This window comes from Ixodes scapularis, unplaced genomic scaffold (genome assembly GCF_016920785.2).
Source record: "Ixodes scapularis isolate PalLabHiFi unplaced genomic scaffold, ASM1692078v2 PGA_scaffold2__306_contigs__length_199485367, whole genome shotgun sequence".
NCBI lineage: Eukaryota > Metazoa > Arthropoda > Arachnida > Ixodida > Ixodidae > Ixodes > Ixodes scapularis.
In genome coordinates, this window is record NW_024609857.1 from 142,268,393 (window position 1) to 142,285,307 (window position 16,915).

At 43.7% G+C, this 16,915-nt stretch overlaps 1 protein-coding gene across 1 annotated transcript in view; it reads left to right on the top strand.

Annotated features, from left to right (window-relative positions):
* Window positions 1-2,202: 2,202 nt before the first annotated feature.
* The window catches only part of LOC120837152 (inositol oxygenase), a 50,740-nt gene continuing 36,027 nt past the window's right edge, over window positions 2,203-16,915 (top strand). Inside the window, exons 1-4 of the mRNA XM_040206369.1 lie at window positions 2,203-2,321; window positions 2,399-2,528; window positions 7,334-7,414; window positions 8,833-9,216. Of these exons, the coding sequence (XP_040062303.1) occupies window positions 2,439-2,528; window positions 7,334-7,414; window positions 8,833-9,216 (555 nt within the window). The 5' untranslated portion in view covers window positions 2,203-2,321; window positions 2,399-2,438. The remainder of the gene's footprint in view (window positions 2,322-2,398; window positions 2,529-7,333; window positions 7,415-8,832; window positions 9,217-16,915) is intronic.

A 16,915-nucleotide genomic window follows, 5' to 3' on the forward strand; every position in this document is an offset into this window, starting at 1 on the left:
GCCCTGCGAGCTAGTACGACCAATGTTGGACAAAATACTCGATAAAAGTATTTAAGTTAAGTTACTAAACACCTGCTTCATAAAGTATTGAAAATACTACTCAAGTTACTTTCACTTTACAGTGAAAGTAACTTGAGTAGAATTTACTAGTACTTATTAGTACTCTACTCAAGATATTTTACAGTATCTTGAGTAGAGTACAAATACTTAGGAATGTAATTCAATTAGTGTTGAAGATACTTCCGCATTGCGTTATTTGTATTGACGTCAGTTGCAAACACAATTAACCAGTTGCGCAAGTCTGGTTTACCAGAATGGTTTATTAGAACGCAACAGCACAAAACGGCAAAAAAAAAAAGACATTGTGGGACTATTTTATGCAGTCCAACAAAAGGAGTAGGATATCATTGATACATGTTACAAAACATTTCTGGGACAATAAAAAAAATTTGCCTTAACATATTTTTACATCGCTGAATATCACGTCCTGTAGCGCACCTTAGACGCATCGTTTAACTACAATCCATATTCCCTATATGCAGTGTTCACTATAATCGAACTTGGGATATGGAAATGAGCGAATGGGTAACAAAGAGAGCCCACATAATGGCCACGGCACTGCTCTCACCTTTTTAAGTAGCTTGCGTCCAGAAAGGCGCTCAACGTGTGGGGACGTTTTGTTGCCATTTTGAAAGGTCATCTTGCTCGTTGTCCGGTTCCTGTGCTGTTTTCTACTTATCAATGTTCGCTTACAGACAATGTTCGCGAGAGCAATAAGCGCCGGACTAATAACAAAAAGAAAAGAAAAAAAAACCTCGACTTCTTGCCGTAGCGGTGTCAAATATGCAAACAGAAAAAAAGTGTCTTCTTTTTGTGTCGATTTCTCAATTTCTTCTATTTGTTATTTTATTGATACTGAAGTCTGCATTTTTGTCGTAGGTCGTTTCCCGTTCTGCGTTACGCCTCAGTGTGGCAATCTTTACTTCCGTAAAACCACCCCTTTTGTTTGAGGATTTTTGGGGGAAAACTCTAAAAACCGAAACGCGCCCTTGGGAGGGCGAAAAAAAACCTTCATTGTACGAACTTTGGGGTGAAATATGACTCACAATCGGCACAGAAGCGATGTTTTCACGAGCTCAATCTAAGTCACCGTAGCTAATCGGAGCTAGCAACAGGATTTGGTTGCGCGAAAGAATGTTCGTTTGCTCGCGCCACGCCCATGCGACGTCATACCGAAAAACTTGGAAAATAGCGGAATGTCAAAAAGTATTTGAGACAATGAGTACTCAGAAATGTAATTGAATTACAGTCAAAAATATTTGCAAGATACCAAGATACTTCGAAAAGTATTTAAAATGCACTACCTTGAGTAGAGGATTTGAGATAAGCATAAGTCCGGACACGACCAATTAGACGGCGTCAAAAGTGCACCATCATGATGTCCGTCATGTTTCTGTACGTGTTCTGTCAGCGCTAAACCCACCTGAAACAGTAAAGGCCCAGTGAGTTACGCTTTTGAGGTTTGCTTGATTGGTCTCATTTTCTCGTAGCGTCGGCTGCATGTGGAATTAAGCTGAAACGAAGTTTAGCTTTTAGTCCCATTTGGACTTAAGGTGAAGCGGAGTTTAGCTCAGTCTACTTTTCTGTGAGTATAAATCCTAAGGGGGGAACTGCGTGTCATCATACCGCATTTATTTCGCTACTGTGTATCGTTACGCACGAACGAATCTCGGCGAATGTACAAGCCGACGCCTCGGCTTATTTGATACATCTTGTTGTGAGGTTTGATAAAGAGTCGAAATATCAGCCTGGGTGCGTCTCGTCGTCTGCACAGTTTCCAGACAGTGATAGCCAGCTCTCCGGCGGTGACGCACAAGAGGACACAAGCGCTCTTATCAAAGGTGTCGGGGGGAGTCCCCAGGATTTGCAACCTCGTGGTTCAAGCAGTTCCCGAACCCTTCCTGAGCCTCTCGATATCAGCAGAGAGTTATCGCATCGTTACGTCACAACGGCAGAGAGAATGTTTTGATCCCCGTTTGTTCGTTGTACCACAGATTGAGGGAGAGGCTTGCGCATTTTATCTACGCAGTCCTGCGTCCGGACCAAAACTGAATATGTCACCATTAGTTTCACCAATGGGAAAATCGTTTGCTATCGTCGTTGAGGGTTGTCACACCCTCTTGTAGGCTCTCTTTCGAATCTCTTTCCTCCCCTGTATCATATCAGACGTACTACAGGCAGCTGCTGTTAAGGCCAAAGGAACACTTCAGTAGCCGAGGCGGAGAGCAGACGTCGCAGACTTGAGTTGAACGTTCGTCAACGTAAGTCAAAGGAGACGTGCAATTCTTAGCATTTCGGGGTATACGTTGAAACTGCAAACGAAATAATATTTTTCCAGGTTAATTTGTAATCGCCAAACGGCTCACACACTTTGAACGATGAAGGTAATTCCGTTCCTGGATCCTTCGGAACTTTACCGGCCGGAGCACAAGAAAAAGGAGGACTTCAGAAACTTCACGACGGACATGGTACAGTTATTCACGTTGACAGTCAGATCTAATCGCGTATATTCTTTTATAGGGCTGATTCGACGAACAAGGACGTTTATACGTTTAGTGAGAGTAAACTGGGCTTCCATAATTCTTTCATATCTTTTTCGGCACTTGGCAACGAAGACATGAATAGACGCACCTATCATAGTTAAACACCTAAAGTATCAGCGCTGGGCTGACATTTGTATAATCGAAAGATTGCCAAGCGTCAACATTGTTCTAATTGAAATGTACAACATTGAAGAGTTCATAGAAATTAGTTGTCGATTTTGATGACGACGGTACTATGCACTAACCAGCTCACAATCGTCAGTGCGGATCGGTTTTCGTCATTAGCAAACGAAATCCAGATACGAATTCAACTAACGGGCTCTATCGGTAGCGAGAGCTACGAGCTCTAATCTTTCTTTCTGGCCTCGCTTTCTGTGTCTGCCTCTCTCGTGAACCCTTATGCGTCACAGTCACTTTCAACAGCTGTGGAAGATTAAGCGGTCTGAGAACGTGGCCGCCGCAATCTAATTAACAAATGAACGCAGGCGTAACAGGTTCTCCGCGCTTCTGGAATTAAACGCGTCATGCCACACGTCTGTTCACTGCAAGACGCTATACGCCGAGAAAGTAAGGGAGAGGAGGAGACGACAGCGCGCAAGGACGTCAGAACGTCGAGCCCTGGTTGGAGTGATTAGTGGGTAGAGCTAAAGCTAGCGGACTTTGTCTCCACTGCACTCGGCGAACGCGGAAGGAAGGCTTCCGGCGTTTTGCTCTCGCATTCGACGAGTGCAGTGGAGACAAAGGCAGCTAGCTTGAAGACTACTCACGAATCATCCGAATCAGAGCTTGGCGTTCTGACGTCATAACGCGCTCTCGTCTCCTCCTCTCCCTCAGTTTTTCAGCACATACGGTGTGCAAGTTTGTCTACATCTTGCACAAAGGATACGGTGACGTCAGGACGCCGAGACATGATTGAAAAAATGGTGCGTAGAAGCCAGGGCTAGCCGTCTGTCTACACCGATTCCTCGCGCAGAGTGTCGTCTGCGCAGACCGGCGTCAGGATCTGGTGTTCAGGCGCCGAACGCCGGCGTTGTCTGCGAGTCGTAGCAATGACTGTCTTACCTTTACTACGGCTTTCTGAAATCCACCGGTACTTTACGAACGAGGACCTAGCCTTCGAGAGAGGTTAAGGGAAAAACCTTGAATGGCATGTTGTTTGGCTGGACTAACTACCAGACATACGCACGTTAACCCCCCCCCCCCCCCACACACACACACACACTCAAAAAAAAAAAAGTATCTAAATACTCTTAGTCGTTACCAGCTCAAAAAGTAACTACATACGTTACTCGTTACCAATTCTCAAAAGGAACGCGTTACGTTACCTCAAAGGTAACGAGTTACTTTTATCGTTACTTTGACGGTAAAATACACAACTGCTTTTGTTTCATGGTTTATTGTTTTCTTTGGTAGTCAATGCACTTATGCAGCAGCTGCCTCTCAAAGTTTTCATCGGTTATGTTTTTCTTCGCTTCCTTGAGAATACATCTCCGGCGACGAAGGAATGGCAATGTTTTGCACCAGGAACAGTTGGTGAATCTGCGATACCCCTCTCTTTTTTTTTTTGTCCTCTCTGCTTCTAAAGTTCCAAGTTGACAATGGGATATGTGCCTTCACATGTTGGCAACCTCCGATTTACATTTTATCTGTACAGGATTTTTGAAGGTTCATCCTTCTAGAAGGGTGAAGGGCATTCCCAGCTGTAGAGTTCGACTGACGTGTTCAGCCATAGCTTCTTCTATACTCACAAAGCATGGCGGTTCGAAGACGGAGCCATATAGAGCGCCCGGTCGCATATTTGGAGCGCGAGGATCTGGTAGCAGAGAGCATCAAAGAGTCATTTCTCGGGGCACCTGGACGTCAGCGCACAGCTTTTACAGCGTCGAGGACCCGAAACACACTTGTTCGCTCGGGAGAAGTGTGTTTCGGCGTTTCGCCGCAGCGGGGCGCCAGTCAGGTGGCTCTCTACTCATGCGTTATTTGCCGGTCCACCTTTTCCATTTCGGCGGCCGCTTCTCGTGGCGATCTGCCAGGCTTTGTCAGTATATAGAAGGCTATAATTCAGCGATGAACGTTGCTATACTGTCATACTGTTTAGCCGTTTTTCGGGTTTCCCATCTTCCTTGGTCGCAATAGACTCATACTCAAAAATAAAGCGAAGCTGTTTAAGCGGTGTTGTGCGTTACTGCCGAAAAAGTTGCGAAATACGGTTATTCGTTACTTGGCCTTAAAAATAACTACGTACGTTACTCGCTCATTTTCTGAAAAAAAAGTAACTAAACAAGTTACTCGTTACCGAAAAAGTAACTAGGTGGAAGTAACTGTACACGTCTGCTAACAAATAGCGGACGCGTTTTAACGAACGAAGAAATCACTGCCGATATGTTTTCGGCTTTTACTCTCTCTCACTGCACCTCATCTCCTCCTCTCCTCAGTTGCGCGCCGTATAGCAATTCCTGTTGCGCGAACAAGACGAGGGACCTCTTGTCCCTCGTCGTGTTGGCGCTGTTTTTTAATTCTTCAATTTCCCGCGTAAACATGTAATGATTCCGGTGAAATGGAAAGGCCTCCTTGAGGCACTGCGTTGACTTGTTTGGAGAAGGCGGTAAATAACGACGAAGGGCCGCGTCCCTGGAGTGGGCGACGGCACGTGTCGCGCGTGAGATACGACGAGACGCTATCGTCAGCAGCCATCGCCACTTGAACTCGCTTCGAGATGCCCCTCTGGACACGGGCCAGGGGACTTCGCCCTTTGTTAGAGTGGCGAGTAACTGCACGGGTTTTGCGGCTAGTTCATTCTTCGCGTGCTGCGCACGCTCCAGTGAAATTCCCACGATGTTGGGTTTACTGCGTTTATATGCGCCGTGTGGCGTGTCCACTTCTAACGAAATGCGTTCGGGGTTTCCGCATAGGGGATAGCGAAGTCAGGGAGGACTGCCCACCCCCGGAAAGAATCATTTTAATTATACTCCATTTCACCTTGAGCCCGAGCGGGGCCGTAAGCTACTTGCAACGTTGTAGGCATTACAAAAAAAAAGTAACGAAATACGTTATTCGTTATTTTCAAACAAAAAGGAACGCTCTACGCACCCTATACGCTACATCAAAATAAAAAAAGAACGCATTACCTTTACCTATAAACAGTGACGCATGTTAGTTTTGCGTTTCTTTTGAATGGCGTCTCTCCACCCTGTCTGTCACTGATGGCGACAGTCGACACTGGGACAGAGGGAGTGGGCGGTGGGGTCTCTGCTAAAACTCAAGTGTTTGCGCGAGGAAAAGAGATGCCAAATTTAACAACATGTGAAATGAGTTCAAGAATTTATTAAACTTGGCCCCTACAAACAAGAAAAAAAAAATTGAAATATATTTGCTTTACATCTTGGGAGGATGATGGAAAGAGTAACGTAACTACGTTACCCGTTACTCGATATAAGTAACGTAAGTACGTTATTCGTTTTTTTTTTTTGAAGTGATAACGAGTACGTTACTTCGTTACCGAAAAAAAACGCGTTACGGGTAACGCCGTTACTTGTAATGCGTTACCGCTAGCACTGCTTGGAACACAAACGTATAGGCTAAAAACACACGACGGATTCTTTGCGATTGTTTGGATCAGTTTTGCGGTAACACGTGCATAGAAACAAGAAAAAAATTTCGTGATCTCCCGCTTACCGAGAAGCATAAGGCCAATGAGACCTCATTGGCCCGCAGCATTCCTAGTGTTCGGACATGAGATAAAGTATACTATAAAGCAGTTCTGATCTCCGAGGAAGGTGACGACAAAACAAGCCTATGGCCAAGCACCTTAAGGTATTTTTATCCGACCTGCAAGCGGCGTTGGTCGTTTGTTCGCGTGGTCTGACAATCGCACCGCCCGACACTTTGCGCAAACACGGTAAGGGGCGCTTTTGTGTACTTTGCTTCGAAAGGGGATTGACGGGCATCAAACCTTTTTTTCGCTTTGGTAAGTGTCCAAATAAGCGCTTTGCACTACGCCTATTTAGCATCAATGATATTCTTTGAGTTTATAAAAAAAAATACATAGAAAAAAAATGCGATCTCTTGTTTGCTTGAACAGTATCGTGCCGTGGACTAAGGCTAATAGGGAGTTTGCGTAGATCGTTCCTTCCTTCCTGCAACACTGTTCGCCACCCGCTGCAAGATCCGAAACTCTGCAGTCAAGGCCAGCGGCGCACATGCGCACTGAGTGCCTAGCGGAGTAGGGAAAGCGATCTACGAAAACTCCCTAATTCTGATTCAACGGAAGCCGCAGGCTTCCTTTCAATCACACCTGAATTGCTAGTCAGCGTGATTCATTATTTGCGATTTCCACCCAAAAAAGCAGACATGATTAAACTGAATTTTTGAAAACAAAATGTAAAACAGTAAAAAAAGACCAACCCGTTTCACAAGAGGCTGTAAGGCTTCAGAAATGTTCCCTTGGAGGTAGCGGAAACTATAAAATATGTGTCGTGAAATACATCTCCATGTTTAAGAAGCGTTAGGGAGAACAGAAGATTGTAAATGGTACGTACCTCCAACTGCAATTCACTCAGAACTCAAATTTGTTTAGAGCTACGGGCCGCGCAAATTATTGTAGAGAACCTAGAGAACAGCAACGCACTCAGCCGAGGAATAAATGTTTTTACTTTTACTCTTCTAGTTGGCGGTGGCTTGCTTTCATTTTTGCCTTGGTTTGAAAACCGATTTCTTTGACTTGCACACAGGACGATCCGATTCAACGAAGGGTGCTCGAGATCTACAAGAAGATGCACACTTTCCAGACTGTGGACTTTGTTCGGGAAAGGGTGCGTGAGATTCTTTCTCTTGAAGCTATCTTCTGCTCTTGTGTTTCAGTCGGGCTTCGAACCGGTTCATTACAAAGTCCTTCGCAGATTATAGGGGTTGTCTGCGTCTGTATCTGCGAGAAGGACCAGCTTGGCGAATTGATCGGAATTGCTAAATTTCTGTGAAATACAAAGGTGCACTTCCAAATATACTATATTATGTATTAAGTTTAGTGAGCGCAGTAGATTTCCCGTGTTATTAGGGTATTGATCAATATAAAATCTATAACAAGTCGTGTAAAAGTAGATAGATTGGGTTGGTAATCGTCTGAGATAGTCCAATGCAGATAGTATTTTATTTATTTTACAGTAATCGAACTCGCATGCTCAGAAGCTCTTGCCCAATCGTAACAGCATTTCCTTGTGCGGTTTCGGGCTCCGAACCGCAGCGTTTCGGGTACTCTTTCGAATCACATTAAAATATTATCTATAGATACACCCTCATTCGATTCACGGTGCACGTTTGCTTTAAACCTCGTCCTTTAGGCTTGAATGGTGTTGTAGGTGCGGATGCGTGCGCTCGTGCGACGTAAACGCTGTCCAAGAGGCCACACAAGTTTCAGAAAGGCAAAGTTGGAGTATGCGTGTTATTGTGCCCGAGCGGGGAGTAGATGGCATACTCGACGTTGACATAATAATTCCGTTTAAGGAGACAATTTAGGACACAAATCGATACCTAGCTATACTTGCCTAGGCATGTGTTGCTGGTCATTGGAGGACTGATTTCGTTGGAGTATTCTTATTGAGATGGTCAGTAGATTTCGCACATATTTTGCTAGTTCATGTTGTACCATAAGTCGAGATCATGTTCGCAGCTATTTTCGAAGCTTTCTCCTGCACTTTCATAGGCTATTGTATATAAAAAAATATTAGCTGTTGCGAGCGGAAATTTTACTGTACGCTGGTTAGGAAAATAATTGATATAGTTATCTCGTAGACACCACCGGTTTCTCACATTATACGCTATAAAATTCTGCATTGGAAACTTTGTTTTGACAAATAAAATATACAAGAGGTTTACCAAAAGAACTTTGAGCCCACCCAGCGCAATCGCACGACGATGCATTTGACATTATAGCGTTTTCAGGCTAACATTAGAAAGTTTCAGGAGACCGTGTTTCCAGCTTTAGTGTCCCTCCCCGCTACGTTCTCGGCAACGAAGTCGCCGCTATTTCGTATACGCGTTCCTCTAAAATTGACTACATAGTTCCGGATCTCGAAGGGAGTTGCCGAGTGCGTTGTGGGACAGCGGTAACGATCTACGAAAACTCCCTATGAGGGAGGATCAAAGAAAACTCCCTATTAGAGAAGTTTAGTGGATCGTTTCGTATAAAAACTCTCTATTGACACTCTGTCTCCACGTGGACTCGTTTGTATAGATGGCAGAGTGGACCCAGTTCAACAAAGCCGCGATGCCGGTCATGGAGGCGCTGCGTCTGCTCAACAGCCTGGTGGACGAGAGTGACCCCGACGTGGACGTCCCGAACATTGTGCACGCCTTCCAGACGGCCGAGAAGATTCGGGAGGCCCACCCGAAGGCCGACTGGTTCCACCTGACGGGTCTGATCCACGACCTGGGCAAGATGATGGCCTTTTTCGGAGAGCCGCAGTGGGCGGTCGTCGGGGACACCTTCCCCGTGGGTTGCGCCTACCAGGACTCCATCGTGTACAGGGACACGAGCTTCGTGGACAACCCGGACCTCGGAGACAACCGCTACAACACCAAGCTCGGAATCTACGCGCCCAACTGCGGACTCGAAAAGGTACGCAGAAGGTCGTTGCCGTTTCGAAGCTGCAGTTATGCACACCTTAAACTTCTCGCTATGGCTTTGGGCCACTCCAGAGATCCTATAGATTTAAGAGAGGGAGCAATTCAAACCGTAAAGAGCGTTTGCAATGGTGGATGCCTTTTGGGCCGATTGGTCGCACGTGTGCATACGTTGGGTTGTCGACTATTGAGGAAGGAAGAGAATAGAGAACTGGAGGCGCTTGCAGAGGACCAATACTTTCGGGACGTGTTCGCAGCTCGTGTTGCAAACTCGCCCCAGAAACCACATCACCCCGATCGAGCAGTTGGAATCACTCTGAAATCTAGGCGCACTTGGCAATTCTAAAGGAGGTGACGCCTCCCAGCAGAAAAGATTGACGGAGAAAAGCGGGGAGCTTCTGCCTATCCAAGTGGTCAGCAACATATTGGAGTGACATAGCAGCCGAGTTGTAAAGTAAACGAAATAGGATTAAGTGCACGTCGTTCGTGTTGCAAATCGGGAGAGAAAAAATGGGCTACGTGCTTCTATCTGTTGCCACGTCCTTAGCACCGGCTTGTCTCATTGGTCGTGCGCGCTTTAGATTCAGAGTTGTACGGTTCAAGCTCAAGCTGTACCGAGGTCAAGAAACTACCACTGTGAAGATGGAGCAACTGCTCGTTTAGTTTGCGCCGCCAAGTAATCGTGGGTTGCTTCGAAGTTCCTGAGGTTGCAGGTGAGCGCCTTTTCGGGAGTTGCCTCTACGTGTGCGGAGTGATACGGCCGTCCACCTTTTTTTGGTGGCGCTTACGTGACGGCATCGGCGGTCAGTGACAGTGTGAAACCGGGGTTAGTTCAGCGTCTCAACTGCAACACGCCGTAATTTTGTACCGCCTTTGGCTGAAGCAACAATACAAGCGTAATCGCTGGTTAACGTTGTAGAGCCCTACATAAAAAAGAAAACAAAAAACAAACAAAAAAAAGTTTTATAATTTCTTGACAGGTGGCGCCAAGCTTTTACAGTGAAGGCACATTCCCAGCTGGTGAAGGCGATACAATTGAAGACCGAGATCGCCTGCTAGAATTTTGGCGTCCAGGAGTGCCTTGTCGATTTTGTCGCCTTTAAGCGCCAGGCCGGCGTAGCGTGAACTAAACTTAATTGGTCGTGTCCAGACACTTGCGCGACGAAAAGGCCAACGCGTTGTACAAATATAGGCGAATCCGAACCACGCTGAGTTACGTGGGATCGTGGCCCTCGAGCTTCCAGGCGCAGAACTTGCGCACCAGCAATCTCTGACTTTCCGACCCGTCGTTCTGTCGTGCGTGTGTCTAGCTGTTACACACTTTGGGCGAGACTTTCATTGTAGGTGTAAGCGTGAGAAGCCAGCATTCCTTTCGTCAAGCATGTTTCTCTCCGCAGACTATGATGTCATAAGGGGTAGTATGTGAAGGCATGGAAATGCCATATTTGTTTACACATGTCGTCATTCTTTACGTCTGAGCTGACATATACGCCAACCTTATATAATAAATAAGCGCTTTCACTGCTAGAGCTCTGGGCGCTGCGCTTCCTAAGGAACTCGTTTTGTGAAGAGCAATGCAATTGTGGATTCCCGGCCTTACATTGACTTTTGTTTCTGATGTCGGCGGTTACCATGCATGTCCGTGAAACGGAAAATTCGCAGCTGTATCACTCTGTAACATCCGTTACCGTAGGCAAACGTGCTCGTTCATTAACAATGATTTTGTGCGTACTTTAAAATCGCTGAATTATATATACACTGTCGTTCCCACCCAGCGACTTTGGAGAACGCGAAGAGTAACGATATCGGCAAACAGATGGTGGTTCCAATGTCGATCCTTCATACATTTGGAACGTAATTCCCTGGCTACTCATCATCATTTCAATTCCACTCGTCACGATAGAACAGCCGACCAACCGCTGCGACGATTTTATTCGAAGTATATAGCCTTTACAATATTAGGTATCAGATACGAGTATAAATATTCGAGGTACCTGCGTGTACCTTGCACGTCTCACCGTTTTGTTTATTTTTATTTAGATGAAGACAGTTTAAAATGTGATGTAATCATGTTAATTACGAAAACAAAATCAATATTGAAGGACAAAAAAAAACTGGCGTCAAAAATTGTGCGGAATCATCGTTTCAGGAACTGAGTTTTCTGGCAGACATTCGAGTGGTGTCTGTCGCTGGAGACACCGTTGATGCTGCGCGTCTGATTGTATGAGTTGCTCGGCGCTGCCGAGCCCCGGGGTACGATAAACGGACATTGCCGCGTTCTCCTTATCGATAAGTTAACGTCTCCGCAGATTCGGTCAAGGCTAGGCTATCGTCTTGACGACACAGCTGGCGCGTGTGAACTCGGGTCTGGGGACGCCGCCAGCACCAGGTTTTGAGTCGTTATTATTTAATAAATAACGAAGAAAAAATCCCCGCTGGCATTTTTCTGTCATTCGCTTAAATTAATTGAAGGCATCGTGCGACGCGGTTAAATGTAAGTGGTAAGAACAATTTTAGTACTTCTGGGACTTTATTTTCAACGAGTCTCGGCTTTCATACTATGGCAACCACAGACTGGGTGAACGAAGTAGGCACCTTTCTTGTTTTAAAACTTTAAAGCCTTAAAGTAGTCACGCTACGCTTAAATTTTTTTTTAAAGAACTGTGCCGGTAGAATATATTTTTTCTATACTTTTACTCCGAACAAAGCGCGCGCACCGCTTAATCAAATCAAATCAAATCTTTTTATTCTCCAGAAATTCTGGAGGGGAGCCTAGGCAAAAAGCTGTTCAAGAACAGCTTGACTGGGCTCAGGCTCCCCCGTTTATAGGCAGCAGCATTCAATAGAGAAAACAAAGAATGAATACACAGTACGCACACATATAGATACATGAAAATAAATGCTACAATTCATTCAAAAAATGAAAATACAATAAAAACCAACTAAATAAAATACGACAAGATGTCTTTCTTGCAAGCCGAATATATATCTATGTTCTTGGTGAGATATGTATTTAACAAAGATGGAAGAATATGCCGCAGGGATTGCAGATTATAGTTTGTACGTGACCGAGGGATAGCCCAAAACTCTGTACGACGTGTGCTGACGATGCTGAGGCTTTCAGTTAATTGCGAAATACAATATAAGAATTCAATAACTGATGGCGGTGCGAAACGAATGGAACACATCAGGCGGTATTCACACAAATGCATAATAGGAAGGATATTATACTTAGTAAACAGAGGTTCAGTGTGATCAAGATAATGTACTTCCGCAATGTGTCGTAAGACCTTTTTCTGGAGCAAAAATAATTTATTTATATTTGTTTTAGTTGTAGTAGCCCAGATGAGATGACAGTAATTCAAATGAGACTGAAATAATGCGTGAAATATTTTTAACTTAACATGAAGTGGCAAAATACCACGACAACGAGCAAATACACCGACAATACGAGACAGTTTCGAAATCAGAAAGTTTACATGAGCGTCCCAGGTCACATGTTCGGAAAAGTATACACCTAATATTTTGTGCTGGTTAACGATTCCTATTTCCGAATTGCCAAGTAGAATTGGGCTATGAGTTAAGATAGACTTATTTACGGATCTAAAAATAATTGCTTTACATTTCTTCGCATTAATCCTGAGCGCGTTAGCCTCTGAGCATAAAAAGAAGTTCTGAAGAACAGAATTAGCGCGACATATTAATTCATCGGCACTATCCGCAGAAAAAAAAAAAAGGCTTGTATCATCGGCATAAATGATGAACTGTGCTTGGTTATCAACGTTTACAATGTCGTTGATGTAACCACTAAACAGAAATGGCCCAAGTATACTTCCTTGAGGTACCCCACAAGGAACGTCTTGAAAAGAGGAAGCATGATTATTAATGACAACAGACTGTTTACGATCTTTTAAATATGACTCAATTAGCTTATGGGGTACGCCACGGACACCATAGTAGTCTAGTTTTGCCAGCAATGTTTTATGATTTAACACGTCGAAAGCTTTAGAAAAGTCGATGAACACGCCTAATGTAAGCAGCCTTTTTTCTATACCTTGTAATATAATTTCTTTTTGCAGCAGTAAAGCTGTCTCGGTGGATTTACCTTTCCTAAATCCAAATTGAAATTCTGTTAATACAGACTGTTTAAGAAAAAAGTCATTGAGGCGCATAAAGATAATTTTCTCAAGTGCCTTAGAAAACACAGGTAGCACCGATATAGGCCTGTAGTTGGTGACAACGTTTGAGTCACCACCTTTATGTATTACTGAAACTTTAGCCAATTTCATATTACTGGGAAATTTACCTGACGATAAAGACAAATTATATATGTGTGTTAGGCAGGGTACGATGATATCCATCACGAATTTGACAGGTTTGAATTGTAGTTCATCAACATCTGTGCTTTTACTGTTCTTAAGTCCTAGAAAAATGTTAAATATCTCTTGGTCGTCAGTTGGGGCTAGAAAAAAGGTATGGCTACTACGCGTGAGCTTCAAAAGGGCATCGTCATTATAAGGTTTGGGTCAGTTCTTACATGGTTAATGGGTCACACGATGGCAATTACGACAAAAAAAAAACACGAAGAAGGAATCATTTCGTAATTATTTTATTATTAATAATTCTAAAACCTGGTCTGCATAAGGAACCTTGGAAGGTTTGGTATCAAGAATAATCCAACTTAATAATAGGGTTGTTAGGACCCATTTATTATATATATATATATTTACTTCAAAAAACTTCGTTTTCAGACTTCATGCTGTCTTAGTATTGGCAGCGCCTTGATTTGCCAATAAGCAAGGTTTGTAGATTTTTTGTTGCGAGATAAAATATCGTCATACAGTCTGCGTAAATGGTAATTTTAAACCGCTCTGCCAAAATGTTCTGAAGTGTGCAATCTAATGTCCAGTTATTATTTATTGTGGTGAACGTTTACTCGAGTGAAACACATTATGTAGCAATGTTGATAAACAGGTAAACAAAAAACCTACATATATTTCAACCCGCAAAAACATCGAATTGTTCTCATTTTGTTGAAATGCGAAAAAAGTTGAGTGATGAGGTGGGGTTTCACATAGTGGCATTCTCGACAAAGGACACAAAAACACGAAATTTTCGGCTCCTGAACGTACAAGATGAACATGAGATTTCATCCATGCTTTAGTAAATTTACAATATTGTCCAATTAATTTGATACTTTTTCTGCCCTTGCAAACTATGGTTTTCTGCCACGGGAACACGGGAATACGACAATTTTGTCTGTGGTGTTTCTATTCACAATCCTTGGGATCATAAGTTCATAACCTATTTTATGAGCGTCACGAGCTCACATCGGCTATACTCCAGGAGCAAGATAAGCGTTCCTCGAGATTAAAAAGTTTGAGAACTCCCACTTCAAGGCACTGAGACGCGGATCATTAGGCCTACATGAAGTGAATACCGTCCCGAGCCGGCTTCATCGAAATCGGGAAAGCGCAAAAAAAAAAAAAAAAAAAGACCCGAATGGAAATTGTCCTTGATGAGACAAATCCAAGTTTCACAGGAAGAAACTTTTATATAAAGCGGTATTTTGCGTTTACGCGGCATACAACCTCCCCCCTCCCACGAGGTTGCTTACTTTTTCGGGAACCACACCCCTTATCAGGTACCAAAACGTTTTCCAAGTACGTATTCGAGTCAGGCGCAGTTCTCTGGGGATTGGGGAATTCCTCCCGCTTGCCCTCGTTTGTGCAACATAAGTCCCGATAAACGCCGATTCTTTTTGTCCTGCACACAAAAAGGTGCCCCCGAAAAACGCGGAATCAGTGGAATAAAATAAACGCTGAAAAAAAAAAAAAAACCTCCGGCTTTTAAAAATAAAAAAGAGATAAGCTAGAAAACACAAAACCTTAGCCAGATGAAAAAAAAAAAAAAAAGAAGAAGAAAAAAAGGCCCGAATGGAAATTGTCCTTGATGAGACAAATCCAAGTTTCACCGGAAGAAACTTTTATATACAGCGGTATTTTGCGTTTACGCGGCATACAACCTCCCCCTCCCACGAGGTTGCTTACTTTTTCGGGAACCACACCCCTTATCAGGTACCAAAACGTTTTCCAAGCACGTATTCGAGTCAGGCGCAGTTCTCTGGGGATTGGGGAATTCCTCCCGCTTGCCCTCGTTTGTGCAACATAAGTCCCGATAAACGCCGATTCTTTTTGTCCTGCACACAAAAAGGTGCCCCCGAAAAACGCGGAATCAGTGGAATAAAATAAACGCTGAAAAAAAAAAACCTCCGGCTTTTAAAAATAAAAAAGAGATAAGCTAGAAAACACAAAACCTTAGCCAGATGAAAAAAAAAAAAAAAAAAGAAGAAGAAAAAAAGGCCCAATGGAAATTGTCCTTGATGAGACAAATCCAAGTTTCACCGGAAGAAACTTTTATATACAGCGGTATTTTGCGTTTACGCGGCATACAACCTCCCCCTCCCACGAGGTTGCTTACTTTTTCGGGAACCACACCCCTTATCAGGTACCAAAACGTTTTCCAAGCACGTATTCGAGTCAGGCGCAGTTCTCTGGGGATTGGGGAATTCCTCCCGCTTGCCCTCGTTTGTGCAACATAAGTCCCGATAAACGCCGATTCTTTTTGTCCTGCACACAAAAAGGTGCCCCCGAAAAACGCGGAATCAGTGGAATAAAATAAACGCTGAAAAAAAAAAAACCTCCGGCTTTTAAAAATAAAAAAGAGATAAGCTAGAAAACACAAAACCTTAACCAGATGAAAAAAAAAAAAAAAAGAAGAAGAAAAAAAGGCCCGAATGGAAATTGTCCTTGATGAGACAAGTCCAAGTTTCACCGGAAGAAACTTTTATATACAGCGGTATTTTGCGTTTACGCGGCATACAACCTCCCCCTCCCACGAGGTTGCTTACTTTTTCGGGAACCACACCCCTTATCAGGTACCAAAACGTTTTCCAAGCACGTATTCGAGTCAGGCGCAGTTCTCTGGGGATTGGGGAATTCCTCCCGCTTGCCCTCGTTTGTGCAACATAAGTCCCGATAAACGCCGATTCTTTTTGTCCTGCACACAAAAAGGTGCCCCCGAAAAACGCGGAATCAGTGGAATAAAATAAACGCTGAAAAAAAAAAAAAACCTCCGGCTTTTAAAAATAAAAAAGAGATAAGCTAGAAAACACAAAACCTTAGCCAGATGAAAAAAAAAAAAAAAGAAGAAGAAAAAAAGGCCCGAATGGAAATTGTCCTTGATGAGACAAATCCAAGTTTCACCGGAAGAAACTTTTATATACAGCGGTATTTTGCGCTTACGCGGCATACAACCTCCCCCCTCCCACGAGGTTGCTTACTTTTTCGGGAACCACACCCCTTATCAGGTACCAAAACGTTTTCCAAGCACGTATTCGAGTCAGGCGCAGTTCTCTGGGGATTGGGGAATTCCTCCCGCTTGCCCTCGTTTGTGCAACATAAGTCCCGATAAACGCCGATTCTTTTTGTCCTGCACACAAAAAGGTGCCCCCGAAAAACGCGGAATCAGTGGAATAAAATAAACGCTGAAAAAAAAAAAAAAAAACCTCCGGCTTTTAAAAATAAAAAAGAGATAAGCTAGAAAACACAAAACCTTAGCCAGATGAAAAAAAAAAAAAAAAGAAGAAGAAAAAAAGGCCCGAATGGAAATTGTCCTTGATGAGACAAATCCAA